General features: G+C 35.7%; 1 protein-coding gene across 1 annotated transcript in view; it reads right to left on the bottom strand.

The window, feature by feature from the left end:
- CTTNBP2 (cortactin binding protein 2) overlaps nt 1-15,852 on the bottom strand; it is an 82,373-nt gene that overhangs the window by 30,896 nt on the left and 35,625 nt on the right. The window contains 2 exon segments of the mRNA XM_021384848.1: nt 2,973-3,176; nt 9,638-11,300. Coding sequence (XP_021240523.1) covers nt 2,973-3,176; nt 9,638-11,300 — 1,867 coding nt within the window.

Raw genomic sequence — 15,852 nt, 5'->3', positions numbered from 1 at the left:
CAGAAGAGAATTGATTATACCATAAAAGTATATGATTAACACATAGCTGAGTACATAGGATATTACTATTATTCTCTTCACATCTCTATATTAGGAACTCTTGTCATTTAATTCTCTCTTTCTCAGCCACCTTACGTATGACAGAGAAGGATTAGAATTGCCAATGCTATTCATATACGCAGACGGATGGGGCTTTGGGCAACTTCATCTAGTTCAAGGTGTCCCTGCTCATGGCAGGAGCTCAGAACAAGATTATCTTTATGCTCCTTTCCAACCCAAACCGTTCCATGATTCTGTGTATTACCCATGTGAACTACTGCACATTTTATCAAGTGTGTAGCAGATTGAAGTGACTCCTGCTTTGTTAATGGATCAAACTGAAATGGTCTGACAAAACAATCTGTTCAGATCTTCCAATCAGGTGGCTAAATCATAAAAAACAAGTTTCCCAGCACTCATTCAAACACAAAGAAAGTATTAGTGTATATTTTTAGAGTGAAGTTGTTTCTCCCAAGACCTACAGAACTCAGGACTCAAACTCTTTTCAAACAAAGAGGCTGCTATAAACTTCGTGTGCTGGAAAAAAACAAACCTCAGCTGCAGCTCTCAAAGGGCAACTGTTTATGAACAGGAAAGCTATACATTTTGCAAACAGAACAGATTAGGAAAGAACATTTGAGTGTTCTCTTTTATTGCGTAGCTGTCAATTTTCTCTACAGACTGATCTCCAAGGACACAACAGCTGCTGCCGCTGTCTTGGTTACAGTGTGCTCTACCTTTCTTTAGTTATCTGCAGATATTAAATACTGTATTTATTCACTGAAAGCATACGGAGATCGTTTGCTTTCCACTCTTCCCAGACACTCTGTAACACAGTGTTTTTTTCTGAAGGGGTACTCACGATGCCAGCCCCTAACAAATCCAGAGCTACTCTTTTCTTCTGGCCAACTATTACCCAGGAGAAATAAAAAAATCTGGTTAGTTGATTTAGAGGAAACAAGGGGTCCCATAAATCACTGAATCTATTTAGTCACTAATGCCAGGTTGAAAACATTTTCAATAAATCAAATCATGGTGTTCTCACCCTCTAGGTTAAGAGTATGTGTTAGGTCTTTCACAGAAAGAAAGAAAAAGGAAAAAAAATTACTCAAAAGACAGTAATTTACCACTGACAATCCTACTTAATGCAATGAAAAAGTTTGTAAAATTAAATGATTTTATCCTTCTTAATATTACATCAGCGTCCTTTTTTCCAGCTGTTAGTTAAGAAAGCTCTTAAAAAGGACTTTTTAAAATAAGATACTAATCCCTATAATTCTTAAGTCTATATGTATTTACATAAAAATGTTTTTTAATGCCTGCATTTTGAAGAGCTGTATCTTATCTATGCTCTTGGGAACAAACTGCAAGTAACAAACAAAGGATTACATATCAAAGCACAAAAATCTTTCTCCAAAAATACTACAAATCCAACTGTTCACATCACTCTCAATTTTCGCACAATGTATTACGAAGACATCGATGCTGCTGCCGTCTGATTCTCCCATTCAGAATTCATACAATTTTAGTCACTAAAATGTGATGATTTGTAAAACAAAGTACTTCTCACATCCTGTCACCTATAAATGGAAGTGTAACGCTAAAACCATTGTAATATAATTTTTATCTTAAAAAGTAAAAGGTACCAAACAACTAGACGATGCCTGTACATATGTTTGTTTTTCTTATTTTGTTTTCATACATCACTCAGAGGCCTCTGTTATTTGAAATTTTGACAATAAAACAAGCAAACAAATTGCTTTTGCTGTCAGTAAGATCTGTTTAGTAATTGAAACTGAAGATCAGGGTATTTGCTTGGAAACATATTAGGAATACAAGATGAGAGAAGAATTAGAGCAAGCACTGTCACCCACAAACACCACCCAAGGACATAAATCTAGAAGAATCTACAGAACATTCATTCAGTGAGGGGAAAATAAATTCCACACACTGTGATAAAATGGGACCCTTACTACTGAAAACAACAAATTGCACGAGGAAGAAAACAAAAGTACTTTTCCAGTATTTTAAGGGTCATGGCAATAGCAAAAATCAGTCAAATAGAAATGCCCAGCACTTAGTAAAGAAAGACAAAATACATTCCAAACACAAGGAAAATTCATACTATCCCTATGCTTGGTAGCAAATTTAACCTTTGACATGTTAGAAAAATGTATACTATTTGTCTAACTACAGATTTTAAAACCTAACTTTATACTCTGATTTTATAAAGACTTCAGAAAATAAGAAAAAGAATACTTTTCTGTAAGTACGGTTTTAAACAGTGAGTCAGAGATTTCTAATTATGTCACAAATAGAACCATTGTTAGATAAAGTCTCAAAGTAGTCTTGAATGCAGTGGTCTTTAAGACACTATGCTCTACCTTACAGAAGAAAATCAAGACTTTACTAAAATTAATGGAATTTCAGCCATTCGTATTGAAGAACATCATCTTCAGTGCTGAAAACAAACATAATGCTCTTGGTTGCAGGTTTTATATCAGTATTAAAAACTACAGTTAATTGTACTCTGATTTCGAGAAAATTGCTGTTCAAAAAACTCATGTTCATTGTCGGAAAAATCATTTCTTAGAGTTCATATCAATGAAATACCTTTCACTACAATTTGCCTGATTTTATAAATTTACTCATAAAATATGAAGACAGACTGTTGGAAAGCTCAAGAGATGCCACCTCCTTGAGACCAAGGGTTGGGAAAGATGGGAAAAGAGAAAGGAAATAGTTAACTGCTTCAGTAGAATGCAGAGAATGAACTAAGATTATTTCATCTAGTTCAAAATAAAGACTGTTTCTCAAGTAGCATGGTACGGTTCCAAAATTGGATTACTTTAGTATTAAAAACCTATGAAATTAAATAAGACTTTACTATTTCACGGGAATGCTGAACATAAACAAATCTTAGAATTGCTTACCTGTGTGTCCATTCGTAGCAGCAGAATACAAGGCAGAATAGCCATCTGCACAAGAGTAATTAATGTCCAGTCCTTCTTCATTAAGCAGCATTGATAATAAAGTGACATTTCCCTGGGCAGCAGCTTGGTGAAGAAGGGTGGGCCTGCCACCCAGGGGGACAGGACCACCACTTGTTAACAAAGGGGTTAGGGAGGAAGACCAGCCTGTGAGTCAAAGCAACAGAAGTTAGAAGGAAGACATAAATAAATAAAGCTCTGCATTTTCTGTGCTCCTTTAAAAATTAAGAATGATCTTCAGAATGACAGGATTTGTTAGTTTAGCACAAGTTATGTGGTGATGCTTTGTCTTTTAGAAGGTAATCTGAAAAATAAAAACTGTGTACAGGGGTGCCCAGATGTTAATGCAAACAAGATTTCATTACAGCAAGTTAACATAAATCCTGTTATGAACTGTAGCAGCAGCTGGATGTCTGCCAAAATTATATTAATAAAATTGAGAAACTATTGAAATTTTTATGTAAGTTTTAAATGAATTACTGATATGTTGGGAAGATTTTTAGTTGTTTTTTTTTTAAGTATCCAAGAAGAAGTTTCTAAAATAAAATGCATTTATTTTCACGTGAGCTTTTATCCTCCCTTACAGTCTTAGCTCAAACATCAGTATTTATATCTCACCCACTGCTATATAAACAAATGATGCAAAGAGCCCTTAATAACTTAAAGTAACTTTCAATAACTTCGCAAGGAAAAAGAAAGAAATAATTTGCAGAAATAACGTGGAAATAAATACTGAGCTATGCTTTAAGGTAATATTTTACTTAAACAATATGTGAATGAATAGAGGTTATATAAAATTTACTAGTGAATGTTTTCAAGCCACCCAGCTCAAAGACAATATTCAATTCAAAGCTATGAAAGCTTAGGAGTTATCTTGGTTAAATGTTGCATTCATTAATTTTGAGCTTTAGTAGGGAGTTTGTTAAGAATATGAAGTTTTTTGCATAAATCATAAAAAAATTTGTGCATTCTTCCTTGACCAAGGACTGCAATAGAAAATAGAAGAAAGATTTTGTCTTATTTTGACTACTCCCCTTAGAAAATCCACATTCTTTTTCTCTCTTTGTTTTATTTGTATTCTGTAGGCAAATACAAGCTATGATATGAGGCTGAAATCTGACAGTACAAGACAAGCTTGCCCAGTTTTTACTGAGGTTCAGTGGCACTCAACACTAAAGAACAGTTGGCAGGCCAGGAACAGTTACCTCCAGTTCCATTGAGCTGTGTAACTAAGTGCTATCCAACCTTCAGCATCTACAGCAAAAAAGCAACCTACTGGGATGATCTGCTCCATATTTCAGAGAAACAAAATTTAACTGAGAACAATTCTACAGATGCAAAAGATTTGGGAACTTTGCAAGTTTCAGGCAAATTTTAATTAAGGTCCAGATTTACACAAGCCATCATCTGTGTAGAGATAATAAAGAATGCATAGCTTGGTCCCTGTTAAAAACAATAAAAATGAGTGCTAAGAGTATTTCTATTCATTTCAAAAGCAAGTGAATTTGTCATTTCAAACTAAGTTTACTAGTTTAGTATGTAAAGGAAAAATATTTGCAGTGTTATCACAAGGTTAGCTTATTATTCAACGTATCTACTTAATATAGAATTCATATAAATTGTGACTTATAAAAAGTCATCAGTACAACTACGAAGTTAACTTACAAAACCAGCTTGAAGCCAGTGATAAACTCTGAACTTAACTGCATCCATCTTTGTACAACTTCAATTCTGATTACTAATACTTCTATTAATATTTGTTTTTCTGATATTTTGGGAATTTTGAACATTTTTCAAACATTTCAAAAAGCTAAGGAAGGAACATACAAAGTAAACTACATCTTTTAAGTGCTAAAATATACTGCATTTACAGTTCTGACATTTGACAACAGCTGACTCTTACAAAATCCCTGAAGGATTGAAAATAACTTCTGTTCATCCTGTCCATTACAAAAAGTGCTTTTATTTTTCCTATCTTTCATCATTTTTTGAAACTAATTGTGCTAATTGTTCATATATACACCAATGTTTTTAAAAGTGGCAGCTCATATTTATTCTTTATTCCCTTGACATGGTAGTTAATGATAGCCAACTTTGCTTGTGTGGCCCTCCAAATTCTAACAGCCTTTGTTCAAGCTTCTGCCTTTGTTTTAGAATTTAATTTGGTTTGTACTGGAATTACCTGGGGGAGTTTGGGGAGCCTGACACTAAGCTATTAGCAAGAAGTTTATTCTGCAAAGCAAATTGTGAATAATATTGCTGGGAATCCTTCAATATTGAACATAGTATAAGGTGTGTGTTTGTTGTCTTTTTTTTTTTTTTTTTAAGCATTAACAGAAATGGCAAAAAGGGAATGTTTCTTGGGCCATACGTGGTATTTTAATTTTTGCTCCAACATGTTGAAATGAAAAAAACATTGTTGCAATTGAATGATGAAATTCACTGTGCTTAGTTATCATTGGACGAAATCTTTTGACACAAAAAGATATAAAAACTGAATAATAGCTTCTATCATCAATGTAAATGAATACAATAAAGCTGCGTTCATTCAGAAAAAAAAGCGACATTAGAAAATACTAATAACCATTATTACAGGTACATCATTACAGATGCAAAAAGTTAGGAAATGTGAAGCATCTGTGAAAGCTTGTAGGACATGCAGTGATGAAGGGCAGAGGGACAGACAAAAACAGCTTCTGGCATCAGCTTCAGAATGTGGAGGTGGTTAATTTCAGAGCCCAGATCAGTACCTCAGCCCCCACTTTTATCTTCTAAGCCAATTGTATAGAGAGAATAATCATAGAAATCATCATAGAAATGAGCAAAATAAAAAACATACTTCAGTGAAGAGTGACATAAAAAGCGCAAAACCAAGAAGAAAGTGAAAGCAGAAATCCCAGGGGTATGAAAATCCAACTGCCTAGATTTGTTTCCATTTTGAAGTCTTGCAGCCATTGAAAAGTAGGAATCCAAACAGAGCAGAAGCACTTTGGCACCAGTTGAAAGGCTGCTGAAGTTAATGAAAACACTGTCACAGATTTCGAATCAGGCCATAAATGTTCATTGTAATTTCTTACTGTGCAGTCTGCTCAACATTAATGACAAAAGCTGGCCTCCTTCCTTACCGGGAATGAAAAGGGCAACACAGTGCATTGCCTCACATTTAAAGGCAAGTATCACTGCACTGATTCAAAAGAACACGTAACTGAAACAATCTGAGCTCACATTTTTAACTTTCTCTTAGTACTTGCTCTCTATAGAACTGAGGCACTTCCTTATTGAAAATCACGCTACTGACAGTTTCTTAAAGCAATCTGACCGAGGTAGGACAGTTTTCAAATTAATAAAAGGAATACTTTAGTAACTAAGCTATTATCAATTCTTCTGACTCCAAGGTAAGAAGAAAGAAACACAAGTTTATCAACAAACAAACATAAAAAAACAAGGATACTTTCAATGTTTTTTAATTTGTTAATATTTAAGAAAATATGCAAAAGGTTTAACTAATTCTGATTGAAGCTCATTACTTACTATACTATAAAATATAAATTAGATTTCACTATGTTCTGCTTTAACTGAAAGCAAAACTGAAATTCCAAACATTTTCTGGGGGGAAAAAAAAAGTAAATAAAACAGACTGAAACCAACCAGAAAATTGATATAACTAATTGAATTTTTTGGCTAGAGGGCATGAAAATACAGATATGGGAAAGCAGTTTCAGTAAGATCATACTCTAAAAAGAAACTGAAAAAAAGAGTGAATGAGTGACATTAATTCAGGCATAACTGGCCACTTTATCTTGCTTAAAATAGTATAATTAAATTTTGTCTTTTTTTTCTAAGGCAAAGTCTATTTCCACATATAATTATAAAATCTATTCTTTTTCTAGGCATAAAATTTCAAAGGAAATGTCTTTCCATATTTGTATAATATCTACCTTTCATAGGCTATATAGTTCTAGTGCAGTTTGCAAGATCACTTGGCCAAAACTGATTAAGTTCCCTTGAAAAAACAAACCAAACCAAAAGAAATAATCTGGGATTAGAAGTAAATGCAATCAAATCTAAGTTTGGGTTAAAGACAGAAGAGCTCCTGAATATTCACCTGAATATTGCGGACAAACTTAGCATAGTTCTTTCTGCCTTATTTTGTAGGTTGGTAAAGGAGGGATATTAAAATAACAGCTCTGTATCAACAAAATAAAAGACCAGACAACCAGCTGGAGTGTAAACAATCATTCTTTGCATGCTTCTGATTATGGGACACATTTCCCACTTGGAATTGCAAAACTTCACAAAAAGAAGTGCAACTGACAAAAGACTAAGTGTCAAACGTTCATAACAAGGATTATAAGGTTAAATCACAGAGTGGCTTAGATTGGAAGGGACCTTAAATATCATTGAGCTCAAACCTCCCTGCCATGGCCAAAATGATTACAATTGTTTCTATTCCTTCCAATAGCAAGTGAATAGCAACTAAAGCCTAAATCACAAAAGACTATCTGAACACACAAAACACTACAATTGGAAAAAAAAGTAGTTTTTGACAAAAATCCTACCTTTGAGATTTGTCTCTGAACTGTCAAAAAAATTCACAACCAACATAAATGTACCACTTGGAGGAGCCCAATTTCAAAGGCTGATGAGTCTCCTAAAAATCTTCATATGAAGAAACACAAAAAAATGATAATAGCACATGCAGTTATGAAGTCAAGTGGTGGTACTTCTATTTTTAAAATAGAAGATTTTTTTCTTTCATTTTTTTTTAAAATTTCTTTTTAAAAGAATCATCAAAAAATTGTCTTAAAGTGATCAACAAAGATCACCTAGTAAAGAGTAACTGAAATACATAGCCTATTTCACACTGGTAGAGTTTCTGCAAGACAGCCTCTAGCCCAAAGAAACGAATAACTTTGAAGCTGATCTTCCCAATAATTAATTAGTTGTACATTAGAAGAATCTTAAATTCTTTACAATGTTATAATTCCATTATGGAGTCTCACAGCTCCTGAAGGCAAACAAGATTTGCATAATATCTGGAATACTGGAAGACTCATTAACTATCTGACATGGCAATCAGACTCCGCTATCAATAAAAAATAAATATGAAAATTCAGGACATCAATATGATAAAAAGCAAACCAATAGGCAGCCATCAAATTCCATAGCTATTAATTCTGAGATGTAGCAGATAAATGGAAGATAAGATTTTTGAGGGCATATTTTCATGGCATTTTTTTAGAAAGAAGATTCTGAGAGTAGAACTAGGCATTACTCAAGAAACATGCTGAAAATCTTCACTGAATTGGAATGAGAATAAAATTTCTTAGTAACATGAACCTTGGAAACCCCTATATACACAGATCCAAATCTGCCCCATGCTGCTTTCAAAACCGTTTCCCCAAGACTTGAGTTAGTTCAACTGCCTCATCAGTGGGGTGGCTACCAACAAAAAGTGGTCCTCTGTCAAATGGAAGCACACCAACTGTGTGCTGTGGGGGGAGGTTCGTTTCCTACGGATAAAATCTAAAGGTACTAAAGTCACAAGGGACTAAAGGACCATAACTGAACTGAAAATAACCGTATGAAGTTTCAGACCACTGAAACATTCTTCAACGTTAACAAAGATTTTTTGTATCTGAAGTGTTCCATAATCATGCAACTGCCTTCTCACTGCAGAAGTGAAGGTAAAGAGGGTCTTCTACCTGATCTTTCAGTGGTATTGATCCTATCAAAGACATTAACTCAAACTTAGATTAAGGCTGTCTCTGTTCATTTAGCTGTCATCAAGAAGATATCCTGAAGCTGGCATCAGATTAGGCACAGAAGTCTTCATCACAAGGCAAAATGAATAGCAGCTACATGCACTGACCCCAAACTTGGACTGCTAACGTAACATTTAGATTTTAACTCTCTCCAGCATCAAATCTTTGCAGATACCAGTTGAAGTGAACCTGTGAGATGCCATGTACAAGTACTTATAAAGCCTACAGTTATAAATGTCTACAAAAAACCTACAGAAAAATGGAAACAAAAAAATACATACACTTCTATAGGTATGAAATGATATATTTGGAACTGCACTGTTATCCAGGCAATAATATATCTTAAGTTGCAACCATTTAATACTATAGGAGAAGAACACAGCAGCCCCAGATATGCCCTACTTTCTGAAAGGCTCAAAAAGCACTAAAATACATATTCCACTGAATATCATCAGCAGAGGTAACGTTCAAAACATTTTTTCAGACTAAGAAATTGTTTTATAGCTCAAAATAACAATATTTAAAAGGTAGTTTATTTAATGCTTCATAATCTACAGCTTATTTGCTGTAGACATTAAAAATCTACCTTTAAAACAAACAAAAAAAACCCCCAAACAACAAAACATGTTCAATTTGGAGACCTCCTTGAGGAAGCAAACTAATTAATCATGCAGAAGAATTCCCATACCCCTGGAAAGTGGAAAAATAAATGGAAATTTCAGTGCTCAGAACATAAACAAAGACAGGTATATAAAAAAGTGAATATAGCAACTGAGAGATTTAGAGTGAAAAAAAAAACATTACTTTAGAGGGAGATAGTTTGTAGCATATCAATCCCTTTACCTGATGCTGTTACCAGGAGGCTGTCTGAATCACATGGTCTACAGGATGAAGCACTAACAGGGTTTATGGAGGAGCTACAGGCAATGGTGGTGGGAATGACAAAGGAATTTTCTGAACATGCAGGTTGGTTCAGTCCAGGGAATTGGGAAGGCCAGGCACCCACCTGAGATGTGGCTACGGCTGGTATGGCACAGCCTGCAGGTGCCACAGATAAATCTATAGCAGGTTTTGGTGGCAGCTGAGGTGAGGACTTAGAAATAATTTCCTCATTTATTACCCTGATTCCTTGTGGTGAACTTGAAAGAGGTGAGGTCACAGTTTTGCTATCAGTTTTTGCACTTGTATTTGGGGATCGACTACTATCCATTAAAACCTTAAGCTGTGGGTGTGGCGGAGAAGGAGTTTGTGAAAGCCCTGGTTTTTTAGGAGGAATAGGCGGAGGATTTCCTCTGTCAATTCTTGATACGCTAGGCGTCTTTAAATTCATTCTACCGACTGGGGGGTAGGTGCCAGCATCCACTGAATGTGACACCCCAGGGCGCGCTGGAGTGCTGCTCTGAGGGCTTGTAAATCTCGAAAGGACTTGGGTCACGGTATTTCGAGCTACTTGCTTGGCAACTAGGTTGTCACGACTAGTAGGGGATACATCCCTTGAGGGAGGGCTTTGGGTTGTGTTTCCATTTTGGTCTGGATCGTTAGCATTTACTTGAAATCTAAACCTAGCTGCTTGGATTCGTGGATTTAGGCCCGGCTGGCCAGTAGTGTTGGCAGATGGGGAATGCAAACCGTGCATAGATGAAGTCAGCGAGTAATTCTGAGATGCGACAGTTGGTGCAGAAGGAGTGGGAAGGGAAGTACTATTTGAAAGAGGGGAAGTGCTACTTGGTAAATCAGGTGATTGGCCTGTACTTGGTCCATTTTCCTCAATTCTGTTTGGACTCTGTGTAGGAACAGGAGTTGTAGGAGGGACAAGTTCAGTATGTGAAGACTGCCTATCAATGACAGGTTTCACAAATGCTGCATTAGCACACACATTCATTTTTGTACTGCCAGACACTAAGGGGTTCACTGCAGAAGGCTTCACAGATACAGTCAAAGGCAACTTCTTAGTATTTTCAGCGCTACTGTCTACCGCTACAGGATCTGTTTGGCAGGCAATAGTTCTTGAAACTGGCTCTTCTGTTTCAACAGAAACAGAAACAAAACTCCTATCTTTATTTTTATCTTTATTTTTAAGAGAAAGATTAGCTTTACTCTCGTTCTCCTTCTTTAATTGTTCAATCATTTTTATCATTTTATCTCTTTCTTCTCTGAGGTCACTGGTGTGTGCTTCTTCTCTATGAAGTTTGGCACGCAACTGCTCTCTCTCTGTGTCAAACTCAGACAGCTGCTTTTCCATCTGAGCTTCCATTTGAGTACTCTTTTGTTTCTCAGCTGCAAGAGACTCCTCCAGTTCACTAGCCTTTTTCTTTTCCTCTTCAAATTTTGACATTACTTCTTCCAATTTCTGGGCTTCTTCTCCAATTCGTCCAGATAACTGCTTGCACTCTTTCACTAGCATCAATACTATGTGCTTATTCTTGCCCCGTTCTTCTTCAAGACGAGCAGATAGCTTTTTGTGCTCCAGCTCAAGATTCTGTAACTGAGATTTTTCCATTTCCAGCTGTAAGAAAGCATACAGAAAAAAATTCATTAGCAAGAGGGAGACTTTCAGTATAACCTATTATTAACTTGAGATTAATATCTTAACCTTTGAGAGTACACCTAAAATGAACCTGTCTGCCTGGGAAAGCGATTGGTGGTTTCTCGTGACAATGCCTATAAGTAAGAGAAAGACATAGATACTCTCTGAATTGCCCTTCAGAGATAAATAAACTCATCTTTTTTTTTCCTCTGTTGATGACATAGAGACTCCATGAATTGATTAAATTCTCATGATTTCTGAGTGAGGAGCTGCCTGGTCTCCAGAAATTAGGCAAGCACTGAACATAGGCACCTGACTGAACCTGTTTTTGTAAGAGTCCTCTTCTCAGTAAAGGAATTGGTCACAAGCAAGAAGAAAGCTTAAAACAAAAACTTTGAGCACAAAAATTAAAGGCTTAGGTTCTTGGTCTTCCTCAGACTGAAGATTAGTGTTGAAATGCACAGTTCATGCCCATAATAGCTGTCTTACTTATTCACATTTATAACAATACATTCATTTCTGAGAGAAACGTTTGGGTACAGACATAAATATCTTCCTGTACTTTCTAACAGTGGGATGTCTCACTGACATCTGTGATGTATATAAACTACATTGTAGGCTAGGATCAGAAGACTACTTGTTATGCACAGATAACAGATGAGAATAAATTTTCCACTCATTCATACAGTCATCGCCTCTAACTCATCTTGCCCACTGACTGTGCTTTTATTCAAAGGCCCTGTCACTGAGATGCACTGGAAAAATACAGATTAATGTACCCTTTTATAAAACAGCAACTAATAGTAAGGCAACACAAATTACTTTGTGTTTTCCCAGGCAAACTTCTACATGTGTCAAACTACAACAAAAGAAAAATTGCTTGTTTCTTTCTTCTTATTCCTACTTTCACATACTGATACAGTTGCTTCCTGTATGGCTCATCTGGATAATGAAAAAAATAACAAACAGTGAGCATTCCTTCTCCTGTACTCTTTGTATCAGTTCAGGTTTATCAGTTTTACTTTATACTTGTGTAGAGACTCGTACAGGAAGAACAATTCAGAACCAATACTGCTAACATGCATTTTCTAGTGGACATTGTTACTGTTCTGGAAAAATACTTTCAGACACCTAGAAGTCAAGTGGACTTTCCTCAAAACTGAAGAAAACTGTGGCAAATAGCCATATGTTTAAGTCCATACCTGGAATAAAAGTTTCACTTCAATAGATGGAGAAAGACTGAGAGTACATGTATTCTGGTCAAATTGATATTAATTTCAGAGTTTAAGACAGTACCATGTACCATATTCACTGCAAACAGTAATGAGAGAAACAAGATGATCTGGGGGACTGGTAGTAGTTAGGGTATATCTTCTCTCTCAGTCATGCATAAAATTTTTCTTGGTTGCTGGAAGAAAATAAAACAAAAACCTCTCCCTCCTTCCAAAAAAACAAAACCAAAAACCAAACAAAACCCCCAAACCACCAGCAGTCTCCCCTCCCACTCTTCAAAGCAAAACACAGAAACAAAACAAACAAAATCCCTGTGCTAACAATTAGATTTTGACAATCTAACAGTTTGTCAAAAGCCTGCTGCTATAAGCACACTATTCCCTGTCCTTTACAACAGAAGATGAAATTTCTTAGCTCTGGAAATGTTTTCCACACTATTGTAGATGTCTCTGAAATTCATTCATAGCTAAGAATGTTGTCTTGCTTGACCACAAGTCAGCATCAACAGGTAATGGCAACACTTCTGCACCACATTTTAATAACAGTATTATTTCAGGAAGAAACTTTACTATTATGATAAAAAACAACAACAACAACAACAAAACAGTGAGTGAAGAGAAAGAAATCACTATGGGAAATTATATCTGCATAGTAAACATCATTTTGGCTTCAAATACATCAACAAATGTTTAGTGGTGGAAGAGCTCCACTGTAGATTTACAGCTTCATTCCAGGTTAATCAACACAGTATGGTTGTAAACTAAATTAAGAAGTTACTGTGATGAAACTTACTTAGGAGTGGTTCCTTTCACAGTTTTTCACGACATTTCAGTGCCTTTTTCAAATTTCACAAGATTAATCCTCAGGGACAAACACAACCACTGAGTAACAGTGAAGTATCTGATAATTTCTTTTTTGCTAAAGCAAGTAAGAAAACCATGGCAAATGTACGTATTTTTGAAAGCTTAAAAGTGCCATGAGATTGTGGTGAAAAATTTGAATCAATATTTTCTACTATTCCATTTACAAACCATAAATTACAACGGATATCACTGTCTTGCTTTCATGTGAGAGACTGGTTTTCTAAATGAACTGCTGTGATATTATCTTAATTTCAGATAATTATAGGTAGATTTTAACATACAGCTGGGATGAAATTGGTTTGCCATATCACTACCTTATCATACTTGTAAGCATTGCATATAAATTAAGAATTTCTGACATAAATATATAAATCCTGTGTTTGATTTCAAATTGGCCGGAGCAACATTAGAGGAGATAGTTTCTCATTTTACTTTATCTCCCTCCACCCCTTTCTTTTGGCTATATTATCCTGAATAATAATAATAATAAAACTACAAAGCAAAACAAACAAACAAAACCTTATAATATTTACCCTGTATTTTTTTTCCTTTAGATGACAGATTTGGAACTCGCTGTGATTAATTATGAGTTTACGAACTGAAACATTTTTTTTTGTAAAGTGTACTGCATGCATACACTAAGTCATATCAGTAATACAAACATTTGGAAACGTGCCCAAGAAGTTTCTGAAAAGGGGTATGGAAGGTACATTGAGAAAATTGATAGGAATGAGTGAAAAACTGAACGGCAAAGGCCCTTTAGATGTGAGAGACATGCTTTGTCAGAAATGGTCAAGGGAATCTTGCTTAGTCTAGTAAAAGATAGACTAAGGGAACTAGTAGCAGCATACTACTCCTTGAAGGGCTATTACAACAATGACAAAACCAAATTCTTCTTGGTAGTGGCAGGTTGAACCTCATTAAAAGGTAAAATGAAAGATTTCCCCTTCTTCATAGTGATGGTAGCGCAGAAGGGCTGCGATACTGCCATTCTTGAGAGTTTTCAGGACTCAGGTAGACAAGTTCACAGACAACCAACCAATGTGCTGCTTTAAGCACAAAGTTAGACTAAATCACATCAACAGTCCTCTTCCAATCAAGAAGTCTATCTTTGAGCATGCATCCCAGAACTAACTTCTCTACCAACACTCGACAGATCAAGAACTGTCACTCTGATTTTGAGTTTCTAGGTAAACTCAAAATGAATTTTGTCAGCAGCTCCAGGAAAGCCACACAAAGAAATGGAAGGGTCTCAAGACTTAACGCAAAGCAGATGACATCTAGGAGTTAGGTATTTGGTGTAAGGTAAGCCTGTAACTCATAGTCATTTGTGCACCTCTTCATTTTCCTTTGTGCATCCTTGCACATTGTTCTGACTTTTTAGTAGCAAATAATCATTTCATTCAAAGAATGTTTTAGGGTTGTTATACTCATAGGCAATAAGTCTCCACAAAAAAAGAGCTCACTCTGAGCCTGCTTGACTCCAGTAATATCCATAGAAAATAAGCACAGCTGTACAAACACCTCATCACTTAGTGCGAGAGCAAGGCAATCTGAAACAGAAAAACAGAAGCATCACATGTCCAGGGAAGGAAGAACCACTCTTAGAGAAAGTACAGCTGGCTTTGTATTTAGGTCACATTTGTCTGGGCTAAACATTTTTTTTTCCTCACACAGGGTCACCATATTTTGTTGAACAATTCTAGAAATCCCTCCAAATACCTTCATTACCCTCTACCGCAGAGGGTTTTGAGAGATGGTGGACAGGAAAACGAGGAACTAAGGGAATGTGAAACACTGAATAGTTTACATAGAGGTTAATGGCAAAGGTTGAGAGAAATGACAACTGTTGCTACAAACCAAGAAGCTTAAGAGGATGCCCTGTTCAAGCAGTATTTCTATCTGGATTTTAAAGAGGAAGATGTAAGTCACACACATGCTTGTTTAATACCAGCCAGCTCATTTTCAGGTCCTGTTCTCACTCAAATTTCCTATTTGTTAAAGGAATAAAAAAGCGGGCATCCTAATGACACAATTTAAAAGCAATACAACATTTTTTTCAAGAGTAGCTTTCAGGTTTAGCTTAAAAATTGTACACTTTAGAGTTATGTATAATGGAGGTTTCAGTATTTTTCATGGTAAGAAAAACTAAAAGTCAAGCTATTTAAAATTATGGTTTAAAGAAAAAAAATCATGTTTCCTTGTAGGAAACAAGGGACAAAAGCATCCTTTTCTGTACCTGTAGAGTTAGACATGGGTAATCAAATTTACATAGCAATATCCTGACTTTGAGATATATTTTTAATATACAAGGTCCTCTTACATGCATTTGTACCTCTATACTCTAAGAGCCTCTTTCTAAAAAGACGGGGATGAAAAATGTATGCACAAGGAGGGACTTCTGCCTACACACTGAAACAAGAAACTAATCAAAC

The sequence above is a fragment of the Numida meleagris genome, chromosome 1 (genome assembly GCF_002078875.1).
Source record: "Numida meleagris isolate 19003 breed g44 Domestic line chromosome 1, NumMel1.0, whole genome shotgun sequence".
In the NCBI taxonomy this organism is placed as follows: Eukaryota; Metazoa; Chordata; class Aves; order Galliformes; family Numididae; genus Numida; species Numida meleagris.
The sequence above is the reverse complement of the archived record's forward strand: the minus strand, read 5'-3'. Positions and strand labels throughout refer to the sequence as shown.